Below are 17,632 nucleotides of genomic sequence, written 5' to 3'. Positions count from 1 at the left end.
TCTCTATATCCTTTTTTTTAAATTGCTGTTGTGTTGTGTTGTTGTTGTTGTTGTTGTTGTGTGTGGAGGAAAATAAAATTCTTCTTAAAACTGTGTTGATTGAAAATTGGTTGGTTTTTTTTTTTCAAACAACCTTCCTTCAAAGCTATTTACCGGTGTAAATTAAATTACTACTACTACTACTTTTCTAATAGTAATATCAAAGTAATCATTAAAAATCACTCAAAATGCTGACAACAGGTGTCGACCCTTCTGCAAGTTTAATGGGGTTCGACGCCATGTCCGTCATTGGCAGAGTGTGCGTATTCAGCGGCTACTCGTTCCTCGGTTTCGCCATGAAAAGATTGGATTTGTTTTCCAAAAAAGACGGTTTAGTCATGTTGAAGTTTGTCGTGAACGTGACGTTACCGGCGCTTCTGTTGCACACGCTCTCGACGAGCACGAGCATGTATACTCCTCACGTGAATAATGGTAATGGTCAACAATATTTTGTGACCAAATTTCTGCCAATCGTTTTGTGCTCTGCGTTCGTTTCGTTGACGGCGATGGGTTCGGCGTTGTATTTGTATTTTAAACGACCGTCCAACGAGAGAGGTTTGTTCGTCGGGAGCATGGCTGGCGTGAATCTAGGAACGTACTCGTATCCGTTCATAGAAGCAATTTGGGGGAGCGAAGGCTTACGGTTAGCCACTTTATACGATTTACCGAACTCTGTGTTCGTGTTCATCATCTCCGCGGTTGTGTTTTCCTACGAACGCTCCAAGACGAGAAAAAGTGAAAACGTTGAGCTTCGTCACGACGACGGCGGGATGTATTCCGGCGAGTTTATCACAGAAAGAATCAAGAAAGAAACGTACGCGAAGAGAAGTTCCGCGAACGTGCCCGAGGAAGAAGACGCGAGAATGACCAAAGATAACGGACTTTCTTCGATTGCAAAGAGGAAGGAACAACTGGAAAAGGAAAACGAACAAACCGGACCAAAGACAACGTTCACGACGCAGCTCGTCAAGAGTGGGTTGGGGTGCTACACGTATCCGTCCGGTGCCATCTACGAAGGCGAGTGGCAACAAAACGTTAAAAATGGATTAGGGGTGTATAAATACGCCAAAGGAGGATCGTACGTAGGGAATTTTAAATCCGGTGAATTTTCCGGTTTCGGCGTTCGTAAACTTCGAAGCGGCGTCGTCAAAGCTGGCATTTGGAAAGCGAACGAGTTGGAAAAAATAGTACCCATGGAGGAGTTGACGGCAACGGTGAGAGATGCGACGTTGCGCGCCGAAGCTGCTAGAATGAAAGTTGAATCGTTAAAGGAAGAGACTTTAAAGAAGAAGGCTTTGAACATGTTGAAATTCCCGCCTTTTATCGCGTTGGCGGTTGTTTTCGTCTCCAAAATCATCGGGCACAGTTTACCGACTGTGGTGCACAAATTGGCGGAGCCGTTAGCGAATGCGAATAATCCGTTGGTTTTGATCACCGTCGGCGTATTGTTCGAGGCTGGATTGAGGAGACAACAAACGAGAGACTGCATTGGATTTTTAGCCGCGAAATACGCGACTGGTTTAGCGTGCGCCGCGGTTGTGTCTGTTTTCATACCGAGCGGGTTCCCCATCGCTCGAGGTACGTTAGCGGCGCTGTGCGTCATGCCGGTTCCATCTGTTGTCGTCCAACAAGCGGTAAAGAACAATCTGGACGCCGATCTCGCCGCAAGTTTAGTCTCTGGTTCCCAAATCGCCTCGGTCGTGATGTTGCTCTTCTTCGCGGCGACGATGAACTTGGCGAGCAGACCGTTTTTGTTTCCTTTTTGTTTGTTGATCTTAGCCGGCGTCGTCGCTTCTGCGGGATATTTCTTGGACGAGTATCTCTCGCCAAGTCCACACACGACGTTTAAAGGTGCGGTCGCAGATAAGATCGACGCCATGTTGGATGTTATATTCAAGAACAATGCTAAAGAGGAGGATGTATTATCAATCGATAGAGGAAATAGCGATAGTAAAAACAGTAATAGTGGTAGCGATAGTATCGACGAAAATGAAGCCGCCGCAAAGAACGACGAGGATTCCAGCAGCAGAGGACCGAATGCGCCAAACGCGAGAAGTTTGAGTAACGAACGCTATTTAAACAACGTCTGGCCGAAGCGTTATGAATTTCAGGCGAAACTCTCTCTCGACTCGCGGCTACGAGGAGGAGGAGGAGGACGACGACGACGACCAAAGAAGATCAACTCTTATTCCGCGTCGTCGCCGCCTCCGCCGACGAGGACGACGACACTCAAAGTCATCGGACTCGCCGCTAGAACGAAGAAGACGGATATGAAGACGAGGATGATTAGGACGACAAGGACAGCAGAGTGCACGAGGAGAACGTTTTTACCGCTTCGAACAACGCCTTTATTTTTGTAGTTAGTTGTAAAATCATAAAATAATAATGACTGACACCCTTTGCCAGATTTTCAACATCTTCTTCGAAAGAAGAAGACGTTTTTTTCGTCGTCTGCTTTTGATGATGCCAACAACGATGAATGTTTGCCACGTCGCAAAAAGGGACTCTTCTCCTGAAAAATTTCTTTTTGAGGAAGCAGGGTATTTTCGCCTTTCTCTCAAGGAAAACTCCACTTTACTTGTCTCTCCGACGTTCTGCGTCACAAAGAAGACCGATAAGTCTATTCTGATATACATACATCGCACATAAATATGATGTCACATTCCTTTACGATGCGCACGGTGCGTTTATAATTCTCTTTTCACGTTCGCGCGTCTGACTTTCCCCGTCTCGTACGAAAAATTCGAAGGTTGCTTCGATTTTTCCACGCCGGCGCCGTCGGATGCCTTTGACAAAAATCGCGGGGTGATAACGAAACGAACAAAGTTTGTATTTTGCGAACATTTTTGAAGCACAAACTGTTCAATTTCGTGTTCTGTGCGCGTTTATAGATACAAGCGAGCAATGTATGACCGCATCGGTGGTCTCGCTCGCAGTGAACACGGGTGCCTGATTACGCGCTTTTTGCTTCCTCTCCCCCAATTTGGATAATGCGCTTTTTTATCATCTTCTCCTCGAAAGACTAACAAAAACACACCCTCTCCTTATATCAAATCGTCATCCAAAACAACATCATCAGGCGCTCGTTGCTAAACCGCTCTCTTCGTCGGCCTCGTCGTCTACCTCGAGAAGAGCGAGTCAAAGACCGAACTTGATGGTTCGCGCCGAAGCTAAGAATTTAACCTTTGATATGGCGGCGAGACAGAAAATGCAAGCTGGTATTGACAAGTTGGCCGACGCGGTGGCTATCACCTTAGGCCCTAGAGGCAGAAACGTCGTGTTAGAAGAAAAGTTCGGCGTTCCGCAAGTTATCAACGATGGTGTTTCTATCGCGAGATTTATCGAGCTTCCAGATCCGGTTGAAGATGCCGGTGCGCAGTTGATTAAAGAAGTTGCCGGTCGTACCAACGATTCCGCCGGCGACGGCACGACGACTGCTTCCATCTTAGCGAGAGAAATGATCATGTTTGGTTTGCAATCCGTCGCTTCGGGTGCTAACCCGGTCAACATTAAGAAAGGGATCGATAAAACGTCTGACTTTTTGACGAAGAAATTGAACGAATTAGCCGTCGACGTCAAGGGTAAGGAAGACATCAAGGCGGTTGCCTCTATTTCCGCGGGGAACAATGACGAAATCGGCGACATGATTGCCGACGCGATAGAAAAAGTAGGTGCGGATGGTGTCTTGTCCATTGAAAATGGTAACGGTTTAGAAACTATCGTCGAGATTGAGGAAGGTATGGAAATTGACCGTGGCTACGGGTCGCCGCAGTTTGTCACGAATAACGAAAAGTTATTGGTTGAAATGGAAAATGCAAGAATTATCATCACCGACGAAAAGATTGAGCAAGTGAAGGATTTGGTACCGCTTTTGGAGCAAATCACCGAAGCTGGCTCGCCGCCGGTTTTACTCATCGCAGAGGATGTCGTCGGTGAAGCGTTGGCGACGTTGGTCGTCAACAAACTCAGAGGCGTTTTGAACATCACCACCATGAAGGCTCCGGGATTTGGCGAGCGACGCAAGGCTTTACTCCAAGATATCGCCATCGTTACCGGTTCGCAATACTTGGCGAAGGATTTGGGTTTATCCGTCGCGACGGCGACGATTGATTCGTTGGGTTTTGCCCGTAAAGTTACGCAAGCTGCGACTACGACGACTTTTATTGCCGATTCTGCTTCTCGAGATGACATCGACTTGCGCGTCGCGCAATTGAAACAAGAACTCTCTGAAACCGATTCCGTTTACGACACGCAAAAGCTCTCGGAGCGTATCGCAAAATTGGCTGGGGGTGTTGCCGTCATCAAGGTCGGTGCGGCGACTGAGGCTGAATTAGAAGATAAAAAGTTGCGCATTGAGGATGCGAAGAACGCTACGTTTGCGGCTGTCGAAGAAGGCATCGTTCCGGGAGGCGGCGCCGCTTTGGTGCACTTGTCTGTGATGATTGAGGAATTCAAGGAAACTCTCACGGACCCGGAGGAGAAATTAGGCTGTGAAATCGTTCAAAAGGCATTAGTCGCGCCATGCAGATGGATCGGTAACAACGCTGGCGTTGAAGGTGATGTCATCGTGTCCAGAGTGGCGCAAGAACCGTGGGAGATTGGATACAACGCCATGTCTGGCGAATACGCCAACTTGATTGAAACCGGCGTCATCGACCCGAAGAAAGTTACGAGATCTGGCATCCAAAACTCTTGCTCTATTGCCGGTATGGTTTTGACCACGCAAGCCGTCATCACAGAAATCCCGAAGAAGCAATTAAAGGGAAGAGTGATGGATAGCAATGCGGACACCGCGAATGCGCCGGGCACATTTTCCATTTGAGCCTCTTCTCTCTCTCGTTTTAATTGAAAATCATAATAGCTTCACTACAAAACCCATTACTGTACCAGTGTTTTCTTCTACATGTTGCTACATTACAACTCGTCGTTTTTACCGTGGCCGTCGCTATTTTCTCGCTCGCTATTTTTGCTATTAATGTCCTCTTCGTCGTAATTACCAGCGTCGAGGAGTATTTCTTGAAACGTTCTTTCGTCTTCCTTTTCATTTTTGTACGCGTAACACCGAATTGGCTCGATGTTCTTCTCCTTCGTAACAAACGCTTCGTGTGAACACAGCAAAGGCGTCGCGAATTGTAAGTTATAAGAACACGTAGTCGGCTCTTTGACGCTCAAAACTGTGTTCTGTCCTTCCTCTGCGCACACAAAGTGTACCTCCGTTTTCCTCGTTTCTAACGAACCGATGTCGCACTCCGTACCGTCTGTAAAATGATGCACGTGAAACGCCGTCGCTGGAATACCCACCGATGCCTCTCGTTTCTTAATTTCCGTTTCATTTTCATCGTCGCGCGTTTTATTAGTCAAAGCTTCGTTAAATTTACCTAAAGAGTAGTCCACGGAAACTTTCGCGTTACTTTCTACGTGGTACTGTCGAACGTGTTTCTTGAAACAAAACTCGTACGTCCACCATCCTTCAAATCTATAGAAGCACGCGTTCGTGAGCGGCTGCAGTAGCGACGCAATCGATGGAGCGTTTGGTTCTTCTTCTTCTTCTTCTTTTTCTTCCTCTTCCGCATCTCCTTCTTCTCGTTTGTTGTCTCCCCCTCCGTTCTCTTTCTCTCCTTCTTCTCCTTTCTTCTTCTTCTTTAAAGACGAAGACGACGAAGAAGGTAAAACGCACGCGAACGTTTGCCCCTCGTGATCGGTGATAAATTCCAACTCTTTCCCTTTCGTTTTCTTTTTTAATCGTTCGCTCGTTATCAGCGATTCGTCTTCGTGCGCGTTGTTCAAAGCGACGATAAACGCGTCTTCCACGTCCAATTTCGTGGACGTTTCCTCCAATTTCCTCCGAAGAGAATCTTTCAAAGCTTGGTTTCTCTTTCTCAAGTCGTGTAAGCGCGTGTTCACGGCGTCGTCGAAGGACGATGATGCCTCGACGACGACGACTGCTGGGAGTACTATCAAAGCCACTGGAAGGAGGAAAAAAAGGAAGAGGAAGAAGGGTCTGGACATTATTAAAAATTAAGTAGTCGCTTGGGCGTTTTTCTAACGAAGTACGAAGTTTTTCTGACGAAGTTGCATAAAAATATCCCATATGGTAAGTGTATTCATGAGTCAAAAACATCTAATGAGTGAGTGTATTTTCGTTTGATGCCATCGTTACTCTCTCGTCATCGTCGTCATTGGCGCCGTTCGTGACTACTCGGTTTCTTTCAAGTACGCTCTTAACTTTGCGCACTGTTCGAGAACTGACCTGCGACTGGTCCCGCCTTCCGTGTCTCTGCTCTCCGCGGACTTTTCGTACGACCAAATTTCCGCGACGTCATCTTCAAACTTGTCACAGATGGATTTCAAATCGTCCACGGTGAGTTGGTCTAACGGGACTTTTTTATCGACGGCTAATTTCACCGCCGCGCCAGAAATGTGGTGCGTTTCGCGAAACGGCATGCCTTTTCTCACTAAATATTCAGCTAAATCCGTGGCCAACATTTCCGCGACGAGAGACGATTTCATCTTCTCCGGGTTCAACTTCATCGTCGCTAAACATCCGGCGGCTATTTGTAAGCAATCAGACATCGTGTCCACGGTTTCAAACATCCCCAACCAACCTTCCTGGAAATCTTTGTTATACGTAGTCGGCGTGCCTTTTAAGATGCACAGTAAACCCGTCAGCGTTCCGATTTGTCTCCCGGCTTTCCCTCTCAACAATTCCAACGCGTCTGGGTTTTTCTTTTGCGGCATGAGGGAACTTCCGGTTGAGTACGCGTCAGACATCTGCATCATGCCAAACTGTTGGGAAGAGTACACGATCAAATCTTCCGACCATCTCGAGATGTGCATGAGTGTCATGCTCGCCCAAAACATAGTTTCAATGACGAAATCGCGATCGGAAACTGCGTCCATGGAGTTTGGACAGACGCGTTCAAAGTTCAAATCTTTCGCCAACAGCTGTCGATCGACACCAAATGGATTCCCAGCTAATGCACCACTTCCCAGCGGCATCGTATTAACTCTCGGCATCAAATCTTTCAAACGCATGTCGTCTCTTTGCCACGCTGCGGCGTGCGACAATAACCAGTGCGAAAATCGAACCGTCTGCGCCGACTGCAAGTGCGTAAATCCCGGCATCACGTGATCCACTTCTTTTTCCGCTCTGTCGATCGCAACTTCAATTAAAGTTCTTAAATACTTTCTCAACACCGTCAACTCTTTTCTCAGCCACATTCTCGTGTCCGTGGCAACTTGGTCGTTCCTCGACCTACCCGTGTGTAACTTCCCTCCAATGTTTGAGTCGATGACCTCGCACAACCGTCGTTCGTTGGCGGTGTGGATGTCCTCGTCGCCTTCCTTCGCGACAAATGCATCGCTCTGCCACTCCTCCAAGACTTTCTTTAAACCTTTGTGGATTTCGTTTCTCTCTTCTTCGGTGATGATCCCAGTCCGGGCTAACGCAGAGGCGTATCCGATGGACCCTTCGATATCTTCCAACGCCATTCGTCGGTCAAAGGATAAACTTTCGTTGAACTTTTCCATGAGCGGATCGATCTTTTCGCTGAACGCTCCACCCCATAACTTCTTAGGCTCTCCCCCAGGGGCACCACCGTCACCACCTGTAGCATGAGTCGTCATCGTTTCTCGTCCTCCTCGCTTCGTATTATCAGTGGTGAACAAAGAAGAAGAAGAAGAAGAATTTGTTTTGTTACGGAAGCCGCCAACAACTTTTGCTAACGATGAGGATGAGGATGAAGAATACGAAACGACCGTCGCGATACCAGCGCCTCTCCTCTTCGATATTTGATGATGGTACGTGTGTTGTAAGCCTTTTCCTCCTCCCGCTCGCGTCGTCGTCGTCGTCGTCCTCTGTTGTTGATCTCGATGATGTTGTGCAATAATAGATGGTGTTGTTGTTGTTGTTGATGATGTTGAAGCGAGCATTATCATCTATTCCTTCCAAGTTGTCGTTGTGGAGGAATTAGTGAAGGAAGGTTTTTTCATCATCAGGTGTCAGGGGGAAAAATATCTCGTTCATTTACGAAAAAGCGATCTCTCATCTGCTCATGCATCGTCAAAAAAAAAGCGTTCTCCTCCCCTCCTCCTCCGTCTTTCGGAAAGGAAAAGAGGACAACGAAGACAAAGGCGCGAGAGAAAAGTACTTTCGATCATCGATCCAGAGAACGAGAGAGAGAACTGAAAGAGATCGGATTGAGATCTCTTTTTCTACGATCTACACAACACTCTTAGTAGAAAAAAGTAAATATACCAACTGTTCCTTCTTTACGGAATATTATAAAGCGGCGCGAATTTTGAGCTCGAGAAGGAGAGAGTAGACGAATCAATAATCATGGGTTTATTCGGCGGCAATAACAAAAACACCGACGAGAACGCGCCGCCGAGCGGGAGCAAGCCTCCGCACGGTCGGAGACTCTCTCAATCCATGATCAACACGGAGACTGGGAAGTTCATGTCCAAACTCATCAACGAATCGAGTTATTTGTCTGGGACTGGGGAAACGAATACGTTCGATACCGCGGAAGCTGTCGCGGAATCCGACGAGCTCATGAGAGAAATGTTCTTTTCCATAGTGAAGGAAACCGCCGGGGAGGAAATGTTGAATAAAATAATGGACGTGTATAAGATTTCGGAAACATTTAGCGAGTCACACTCCTCGGGGGACTTTGACAAGTTGAAAAACACCTTGGACGCGTTGAAGTTGGACGAAACGTTGATGTTATCCTCGGCGTATTCGAACTTGTTAAACTTGCACAACATCTCTGAACACGTAGCGACGAGTATGGAGGAGAGACACGCGCGATTGGACGATATTCCGAGAGGTCCGGCAAAGACGACCAACGGCGCGATTAAAGGTATGGTGGCCAGCGGCATGGATCCGAACGCGATTTACGACGCGTTATGTAACCAACACGTCGATTTGGTGTTAACCGCACACCCGACGCAAGCGCTGAGACAATCTTTGTTGAAGAACTACGGCAAGATCCGTAATAATTTGATCAATTTGCAACGTTTTCGTCTCTCACGATTTGAACGCGAAGAGATTTTGGAGTCCATTCGGTGCTGCATTCATTCGGCATGGAGAACGGACGAAATTCGCCGTTCGCCGCCGACGCCACAGGATGAAATGCGAAGAGGTTTGACGTATTTTACGAATACAATCTTTGCCGGGGTGCCGCGGTTTATGAGACGGGTGGATACTTCGTTATTGAACCACGGTTTGAACAGACTTCCTTTGGAACGCTCGATCATTACGTTTGGCTCTTGGATGGGTGGCGATCGCGACGGAAACCCGTACGTGACGGCCACGTGCACGAGAGATTCCGTCTACCTCGCCAGGTTACAAGCGACGACGTTATATTTCAAAGCTATCGAACAACTCATATTCGATCTTGCCATGTGGCGGTGCTCGGCATCTTTTCGAAAAGTTGTCGACGATATAGTCGCCAACAGACCACACGAAGAAGACTCGGTCGTGTTTGAAATCCGCAGAGGACGTAACTACACGGACTTTTGGAAAACCATTCCGGAAAACGAACCGTACAGAGTTCTCTTGGGCGAGTTAAGAGACAAATTGTACGAGACGATGGAACAATTACAAAAAGTTGTCGCTGATCCGTCCATCGAGTTGGATTTGGACGATGGTTCCGATCGTTTCATTCGCTGTAAAGAAGATTTATCTGGCCCGTTGATGCATTGCTACGAGTCTTTGATGGAATGCGGCGACGAACAAGTCGCCAATGGCTATTTGCTCGACGTTATTCGTCAAGTGCAATGCTTCGGTCTGAATCTCGTCAAGCTCGATATCCGACAAGAATCCGATCGTCACGCTGACGCCGTGGATGCAATCACCACGCACTTGGGCATGGGTTCGTACAAGGAATGGAGCGAAGAGAAGAAAATTGAGTTTTTGAAGAGCGAAATTGAAGGTAAACGTCCGTTGATCCCGCACCAGTTGGAGTGTTCGGACGAAGTTCGCGAGGTTCTCGACACGTTCAAAATGGTTGCGCACATTCAAAAGAAGGTTCCAGGGAGTTTAGGAACGTATGTCATTTCCATGGCGACGAGTGCTTCGGACGTTTTGGCGGTGGTTTTGTTACAAAGAGAGTGTGGCGGAACTTTAGAAACGTCGCTGAGAGTCGCGCCTTTGTTTGAACGTTTGGACGATTTGAACGATGCGCCGAGAGTTTTGAGACAACTCTTCTCCGTCGAGTGCTACATGAAAACGTTAAGAAATAACGAACAAGAAGTTATGATTGGGTATTCGGATTCTGGTAAAGATGCTGGACGTCTTGCCGCGGCGTGGGGTTTGTATGAAGGTCAAGAGAAAGCGGGTGAGGTTGCCAAGGAATTTGGCGTGCACTTGACCTTGTTTCACGGCAGAGGCGGTACAGTTGGCAGAGGCGGTGGTCCGGCGCACATTGCTATCATGTCGCAACCGGGAGGAACGGTGAATGGATCTATTCGCGTTACCATTCAAGGCGAAGTTATTGAACAAGATTTCGGGGAGAGAGAAAACTGCTTTCACACTTTGGATTTATACACCGCCGCGGTTCTCGAACACACTTTGAAACCGCCGGAAGGTCCAAAACCAGAATGGAGAGTCGTGATGAAAAAAATGAGCGAAGCTTCGTGCAAAAGGTACCGATCGGTTGTGTTTGAAAACCCTGATTTCGTTCCGTACTTCGCGCAAAGCACGCCGAGCACAGAATTGGGAAGTTTGAACATCGGTTCGCGTCCGAGTAAGCGGAAACCGAACGCTGGCGTTACGGCCTTGCGAGCGATTCCTTGGATCTTTGCCTGGACGCAAAGCCGCTTTCAACTTCCAGTTTGGTTGGGTATGTCTGCCGCATTCGCTGAGATCAAAGCGCAGGAAGGCGAACTGAGCACACTGAGAGAAATGCACAAGAAGTGGCCATTTTTTAAAGTGACGATGGATTTAGTCGAGATGGTTTTAGCCAAAGCTGATTTGAACGTCGTCGAGTATTATGAGAAGACGTTGGTAGATGAACGCTTGAGAAATGGGTTAGGCAAAGAGTTGAGGAACGAGTTGATGACGACCATCGACCACGTTTTGGAAATTGCGGACCGAAGAGAGTTGTTGGTGAACCCAGAGTCGAAGATTGAAGTCGACGGCCAACAGTGTCCGGCGCAACATCAGCAGTTGAAGAATAAGTTACAAATGCGTTCGATCTACATCACGCCTTTGAATGTGATTCAAAGCGCTTACTTGAAGAAACAGCGCGAAATCGAAGAGATGGAAGCCAGCAACGACAGTTCTTTCGACGAGTTGAAGTACGATCCATCGTTGCCGTGGGCGCAAGATATGATGAAGCTGCATCCGAGTGCAAACGCATTCAAATCGGCGGTGAACGATACGCTCATCATCACTATCAAAGGTATCGCGAGTGGCTTGCAAAACACCGGTTAAGAAAAGAAGGTACCTGGTGTATATATAAGTAAATGTATTTAAAAGAAAAAGAAAAAGGAAAAGATGTTTATAACAATGCATACTAAACTAAAATAAATTACACTACGAATCCTGCGCTTCTAAGCTTTGCTTCCACGTACGCGTCGTCTTTGTATGCCCACACAGAAATGATGACCATCGCGCACCCCAGCAATATCGGACCGTTCAACGGTTCGAAGAACAAAATGTGACCAAAAACTGTCGTTAATACCAAAGCCGCGCACACCGCGACCGTCTTCGTTACCGAGGAGGAATATAAAACAGACAGTGCGACTAATATTCCACCAAGAGCGTGCAACGCTGCTATGAATATAACGAGAAAGGTCCATCCTTGGAAGAGGTTTCCTTTCGTCTCGTAGATTGATATCGGCACGTATATCAGAATTGAACACAACGCCAGCTGAATGTTTCTATCCCAAACGTCGAGTTCCGTCGAAGAAGAAAACGGCGATGATGACTTCGCCAAAGACGCCGACGACGGTGACTCCACGTCTAATTTCTTACCTAAATTCTCTTCCTCGTCTTCTTTTGTCCTTTTCTTCAACACTTTCTCGAAATACACCGACCCGAACCCGCTTAACATCGTTTGTACGAGCGCTAAAAATACACCGAAAGCGTAGGATAAATCAAACATATCGCTGATGTGTTCGTACCAATTTTGATGTACGCGCTTGTGAATGACCGGATTATTCGGCGACGATTCCCAGGAAATTAAAGTCACGCCTAAGACTAACTGCGTCAACGTTCTCCACACACGGTTTGATATTCTCGAATTGAGCAAAATCTGCGCGAATATCGCCGTCGCTAATACCTTCAAATTTGATATCGCCGTGAACACCGACGCGTCCACGCGTTGCAACGAAGGATAAGAAATTAAATTCACCACTAAATACACGAACGCTGGTACCAGCATTGGCGTCGCCGTTTTCACCACCCTCTCGAAAATGTGTGTTTTCAGCCTCGCGAAACTCTTGATGTCCGTTTTTCGATATTTCATGCCAAGCGAAAACAAGAGTTTGAGGAACTCGTTGACACACAAGACGACGTTCTTGGAAAAATCCAACTGTAAAATCCCAACCGCGTACCTTCTGGCGAGCATAGATGCCGTGTTTTCCAAAGTTAAGGCGACTAAAAAGAGCGCGGCTAACTTGTGTCTATTCTTCTTCGTGTTGTTGTTCACGTTGTTATTAATGTTGTTATTGTTTTTATTGCTGTTGTCAACACCATCATCGCCTTCTTCGTAATAAAAGCTATCAAGGCGTTTCGTTTGATTTTTTTTACTACTCGCATCATTTTTACCGAACAACTCCTGCGCTCGGCCTGGGAACGACATCACTATTATCGCTCAAGAAGGACTCTCAGAGAGAAGAACAAGCGAGGAAAGGGTGTTTCTCGTCTTTTTAATACTATATGATACTATGCATCTCTCTCCGAGAAGAGGTGAATTTAAATTTTTAGACCGCCAAAATGGTGTGTTTGTAAAGAAAGGAAGAAGAAAAGGAAAAAAAACTTTTCACATGCTTTTGTTTTTGTTTGATGTGACAAATGCAAAAAACACGAAAAATTTTCTTTCGTCAAAAAAATGAACCAACACCACTCCTCCTCCTCGTCGGAGTTTTTGTCGTTTCCTCCTCCTCCTCAACATCAGTAATGAAGACGAATAAGACGATGATTTCGACGCACGTCATAGATGCTTTAGATGAATTCTACGGCGTGCGACGAGAAAGAAGAAGAACAACAACAACGGATGATAATCAAAGAGGAGGATTGATCGAAGAAGAAGATATGAACGTGTTTGACGAAGACGTCGTCTGTTTGTCCTTCGAAAACAATACTCACATTAACGAGAAGAAGAAGAAGGAAGATGGGAAGCAACTTAATAATAATAATAATAACGGTATTATTGACGACGACGACGACGACGATAAGAGAAATACGATGATGATGAGAGCTACTAAAACGAATAATGATAAAACGACGCAAACAATTAAATCTTCCAAAACCGGTCTGTTCGATGGCATACACAACGGTATCTTTTCAATCGGGAGGGGCGTCTCTACGGGAGCAAAGTTTATGGGAGATACGGTCGTTTCCGGCGTCGCGGTGACGACGAATGCGAGTTTATATTTAGGAAAAACGACCGTAAACATTGGTAAAGACGCGGTGATGCATTCATTTAACGCGATATCGTCGACGTTGATTACAACAGCGACGACGACGATGACGACGACGCCTTCAGATGTGGACGAAGAGTTAATCGATGACATGTCCAACGTCTTGTTATCCGAAGCGCCGCCTCGTCCAAGAGGCCTTTCGATTGAGACGATACTTTTAGATGCCACCACAAACACAAAACGAATAGCAACAACAACAACAACAGCAACAACATTAGCATCGTCATCCCTCGCGACGTGTATGTGTTTATGTGGCAACCGAATAGAAAAGGCGAAAATGGAGCAGAGAGTGTGTTCGTATTTACGAGTCGTCGTATGCGAAAGCTGCTTCGCCGGAGACACTCGAATCATACCGCGCGACGTCTTGCACCGATGGGATTTCACGGAGAAGCCGGTGTGCAAACAATCTTTGCGGTTTTTAGAAGACGCGTACGCGATACCGGTGATTTCTTTGCGAAAACTTGGAGAAGTGAATCGATATTATTACTCGACGAGTATTTCTTCCAAAGAAGAGTTTACTCGTTTGCGCGGCTTTCTGGATTTGCAGATAAAGGTCGCCTCTCTCTTCCACCGCGTGGGCGAAAAGTTAAGGCCGCACAACATGGAAAAAGATGACGAGGGGAAGAAGGAGGACGACAATGACGACAATGACGACACAGACGATGACGATGCTAGTAAGAACAAGAAGAGAAACCGTAAAGCGCTCTTACACTTTCTCGCGTCCATACCGGACGACAAGCGAAGGCTCGTCAGAGGCGGAGACGACGCCAAAGTTTCCATCAAAGAGCTCAAAGAGTTGCACGAATTTCGCAAACAGAGCGAGATTTGCGAGTATTTGAGCGCGATCGAAGACGAAGTCGTCAACGTGTTAGAGAGTTCTTTATAATATAGTGGGCGAGTTATTAGCAATAGCTGCACGCGTAGAAGATGAAATCATGAAATCATGATTCACATCGACACACACACACACACACACGCACCCATCGTTCTCTCTCTCAAACGTCTCGTTCTACAATGATCTGAATGTATCAATGAGCAAAAAAAATGAGTCTTGGGAGGATCGAACTCCCGACCTTCCGATTAGAAGTCGGACGCATTATCCACTTTGCTAAAGACCCGTGAGCATTAGGGTTGGGAGATATAAATATAAAGAGATCTGATGAATCGATTTAGGGTCAAATTTCATTAAAAAAAAAAACTTCCGTGGAAAAAAATTTGGATAATTACAACACACGCACACGCGCAAAGAAAACAGTCTCACAGAAATAAAGAGAACGATGATGATGTCGTCGTCGTTGACGATGGGAAGAATCACGTCTTCATCTTCATCGCTGAAAACGAAAACGAAGAATTCCTTCGTCGTAAAAAAAAAGACGACGACGACGACGATGAATTTCATCAACAATAATATTAATACAGTTAGGTTGAGGAAAAAGCGTTACAACTTTTCAACTTCGTTCAACCCTGCCACCGCCGCTTTGCACACCACCAATAACAACAACAACAACAACAACAACATTCATACTATTAACACAACAACACATTCAACGAGTTTTTTTGATGTGAGTACTTCTTCGATGCAACAACAAAATCGCCGCCGAGGAAGAATGTCATCAAAAACAAATGCAGCTGCATCTTCGGACGAACCACCACAAAAAAAAGTAACAGAAAGTAAACCGCGTTTACCTGCGATGGATTCCATGCGATTCTTTCTCATTGGATACATCGCCATTGGTCATTTCATCGCGTGCGCGACGAGAGACCCTCTGCTATTAAAAATGTTATCGCAAGTCAACGTCGTCGTCGGCGCTTTCTTCGTCTTGTCCGGGTACGTCGCCGCGTACACGGCGTCAGAGTTGAACAAGTACGAACACACGGAAAAGAGATTTTTACCGACAAAAGTTGCCTACACCATTCAAAGAGTCATGGGGTATTACCCGTTGTATTTTGCGACGCAAATTCTGTTCATGCCAGTGTTTTTGATCGCTGACGTGACTTACAACGGATGGGCAAAGTCAGCCTTGCACGCCGGTTTGACTTTTTCGCTCTCGCAGGCGTGGTTCCCGTCGCACGCGGAGTTGTGGAACGCGCCGACGTGGTTTCTCAGCGCGTTGACGTTTGCGTTCGTGGTTTTACCGTACGCGTTGCCTTCGATTGCGAAATTGAAACGGAAGGGATTACAAAGATTGTTCGTAAAGTTGATTTTGTTGACGTGTTTGGTGAAGTTTGCGTATTGCTACGACGTCTCTGGTTTTGCATTTTTTGAGGGCACCATGCCGCCAAAAACGCACCCGTCGTGGATGTTTTGGAATTCAGTTCGGTTTTCTCCGTTGTTTTCGACAATTGATGTGTTGATTGGTGCGGTTTCTGCTCGATTGGTGATGATTGACGGCGTCGAGAAAGTAAACTTTGATTCTGTTCTTCAGAAACCGGTTATTCCGTTACTCTTGATGATTGGTTTGATCGTCGGGAGAGGATACTCGATCGTTTCCATGTCTGACGCAATTGCCAGGAGCATTTTCGTACCTCTGTTTGCGTGGTTTACTATGAACATTCACCGCGAAACGGTCAGTAGCAGTCCTCGGGCGAGCCAATTTTCAATCTCGAGCGTTCTGTCCTGGAAACCGTTGACGTATTTAGGGGCGATTTCCTTCCCTATTTACATCTTACACGGACCAATTGGCCAGATATTCTATAAAAGAGTCGTAGCGAATAAAATTTTCGGTTTCGTATTCACGTCGAAACCGGAATTTTTCCCGGTCTGGATTGGAATCGTTCTCGTCAGTGCGGCGATTGTAAACGACGTCTTCTTGAAGAATAAGAAAGTGCAAGAGCTGTCGAAGAACGTTTCAAACTCGTTGGTATCGTTATCTATCTCCGAGTAACTCTCTTCGTTATTTTTGTGATTACCTTACTGTTATATGATTAGTACTATATTAGTTGTCATCATCATCGTGTAAAAGTAAATATTTTATTAAAACACTTTTTGACGCTTTTCTCTGCTAAAGTATAAAAGTAATCGGTTTCAGATCCTAGTGACCCCCCCGGAACGCACACGTTTATATGGTTTCATCATCTCGCTTTAAGAGAGAGAATCACCCCAGACGTTCAAAATATACTAAATTATTATCCTATTGTATACGTTTAAGCAATCCGTTGTTCTTATTCTTCTTCGTCGCCGCCTTCGGCGATGTTGAAGTATCTCAACTCGTACACGTTTCTATCCTTGTTCGAGGCAATCACTCTCAACCAGTCTCTGACGTTGTGCTTCTTCAAGTACTTCTTCGTGAGGTATTTCAAGTATCTCTTGCTCATGGCAGATTCGGAGGAGACGGTGACGGAGTTCTTGTCCGAGGACACCGAGACGGCGTCGCCTAAAGCACCCGCTTTGCCGCCAACTTTGATTCGTTCCGTGAGAAACTGCTCGAACGACGCAATGTCCATGATGGCATCGTCAACCTGTGCGTTGTGCGTGCGTGGAAACAGAACAGATGTAATATACAGAATGATAATAGAGAGTTTAAATGTCAGTTTACGTTTCGCAACGGTTCGAGAGCGAGAGTATACAAATCTTCCGATTCGCGCGCGTACATTTCTCCTCCTTCCGACGGAGGAGGAGGGCTTGAGAGAAGACAAAAAAAAAATGCGTCTCTCTCGGATTTCGACGCGAAAACGATGCGCGCGAAAGAATCAACACGTACCGGTCGGGTGCAATCGACGACGAACGATTGGACTTTCTTAGATCCTTTCTTTGCTGCTGGGGCCATTTTTATGTTTGACTTTTTTTTATCTGTCTGATGAGATTTTGCGCGTGAAAATGTGTTGTTTGTTCGATGGGGGGGCAGAGAGGGAAAGTTGAGTTTTTTTTTTTCGTTTTTCATTTTTTCAATCGTTCTTCTGTTCCGTCGTCACTTCTTCTTCTTTGACAAAGAAGAAGACAAGA

General features: G+C 46.2%; 9 protein-coding genes and 1 non-coding gene across 10 annotated transcripts; 5 read left to right on the top strand and 5 right to left on the bottom strand.

The window, feature by feature from the left end:
* Nucleotides 1-263: 263 nt before the first annotated feature.
* Nucleotides 264-2,399, top strand: Bathy09g04540 (hypothetical protein; the record flags this gene model as incomplete). The annotated part of the gene is made up of 1 exon (XM_007510860.1): nucleotides 264-2,399. The coding sequence occupies one exon, from the start codon at nucleotides 264-266 to the stop codon at nucleotides 2,397-2,399; it is 2,136 nt and encodes a 711-aa protein (XP_007510922.1).
* Nucleotides 2,400-2,711: 312 nt separating this feature from the next.
* Nucleotides 2,712-4,861, top strand: Bathy09g04530 (chaperonin GroEL; the record flags this gene model as incomplete). Its single annotated transcript, XM_007510864.1, has 2 exons — nucleotides 2,712-2,720; nucleotides 3,119-4,861. The coding sequence occupies 2 exons, from the start codon at nucleotides 2,712-2,714 to the stop codon at nucleotides 4,859-4,861; spliced, it is 1,752 nt and encodes a 583-aa protein (XP_007510926.1).
* A 92-nt stretch (nucleotides 4,862-4,953) lies between these two features.
* On the bottom strand, nucleotides 4,954-6,048 carry Bathy09g04520 (predicted protein; the record flags this gene model as incomplete). The annotated part of the gene is made up of 1 exon (XM_007511052.1): nucleotides 4,954-6,048. The coding sequence occupies one exon, from the start codon at nucleotides 6,046-6,048 to the stop codon at nucleotides 4,954-4,956; it is 1,095 nt and encodes a 364-aa protein (XP_007511114.1).
* A 186-nt stretch (nucleotides 6,049-6,234) lies between these two features.
* On the bottom strand, nucleotides 6,235-7,665 carry Bathy09g04510 (argininosuccinate lyase; the record flags this gene model as incomplete). Its single annotated transcript, XM_007510894.1, has 1 exon — nucleotides 6,235-7,665. The coding sequence occupies one exon, from the start codon at nucleotides 7,663-7,665 to the stop codon at nucleotides 6,235-6,237; it is 1,431 nt and encodes a 476-aa protein (XP_007510956.1).
* Nucleotides 7,666-8,377: 712 nt separating this feature from the next.
* Bathy09g04500 (phosphoenolpyruvate carboxylase) lies at nucleotides 8,378-11,476 on the top strand (the record flags this gene model as incomplete). The annotated part of the gene is made up of 1 exon (XM_007510975.1): nucleotides 8,378-11,476. One exon carries the CDS (start codon nucleotides 8,378-8,380, stop codon nucleotides 11,474-11,476), a length of 3,099 nt encoding a protein of 1,032 aa, XP_007511037.1.
* A 97-nt stretch (nucleotides 11,477-11,573) lies between these two features.
* Bathy09g04490 (CMP-sialic acid transporter) lies at nucleotides 11,574-12,848 on the bottom strand (the record flags this gene model as incomplete). Its single annotated transcript, XM_007511145.1, has 1 exon — nucleotides 11,574-12,848. One exon carries the CDS (start codon nucleotides 12,846-12,848, stop codon nucleotides 11,574-11,576), a length of 1,275 nt encoding a protein of 424 aa, XP_007511207.1.
* Nucleotides 12,849-13,165: 317 nt separating this feature from the next.
* Bathy09g04480 lies at nucleotides 13,166-14,575 on the top strand (the record flags this gene model as incomplete). Its single annotated transcript, XM_007510957.1, has 1 exon — nucleotides 13,166-14,575. The coding sequence occupies one exon, from the start codon at nucleotides 13,166-13,168 to the stop codon at nucleotides 14,573-14,575; it is 1,410 nt and encodes a 469-aa protein (XP_007511019.1).
* A 159-nt stretch (nucleotides 14,576-14,734) lies between these two features.
* tRNA_Arg_TCT lies at nucleotides 14,735-14,807 on the bottom strand. Its single transcript has one exon. It is a non-coding gene; the product is annotated as a tRNA-Arg (tRNA).
* Nucleotides 14,808-14,972: 165 nt separating this feature from the next.
* Nucleotides 14,973-16,574, top strand: Bathy09g04470 (predicted protein; the record flags this gene model as incomplete). The annotated part of the gene is made up of 1 exon (XM_007511104.1): nucleotides 14,973-16,574. One exon carries the CDS (start codon nucleotides 14,973-14,975, stop codon nucleotides 16,572-16,574), a length of 1,602 nt encoding a protein of 533 aa, XP_007511166.1.
* Nucleotides 16,575-16,851: 277 nt separating this feature from the next.
* Bathy09g04460 (predicted protein) lies at nucleotides 16,852-17,456 on the bottom strand (the record flags this gene model as incomplete). Its single annotated transcript, XM_007511046.1, has 2 exons — nucleotides 16,852-17,148; nucleotides 17,391-17,456. The coding sequence occupies 2 exons, from the start codon at nucleotides 17,454-17,456 to the stop codon at nucleotides 16,852-16,854; spliced, it is 363 nt and encodes a 120-aa protein (XP_007511108.1).
* Nucleotides 17,457-17,632: the final 176 nt, after the last annotated feature.

The sequence above is a fragment of the Bathycoccus prasinos genome (genome assembly GCF_002220235.1).
Source record: "Bathycoccus prasinos genomic : Chromosome_9".
Classification (NCBI taxonomy): Eukaryota; Viridiplantae; Chlorophyta; class Mamiellophyceae; order Mamiellales; family Bathycoccaceae; genus Bathycoccus; species Bathycoccus prasinos.
This window is presented reverse-complemented; position numbering and strand designations above follow the sequence as displayed.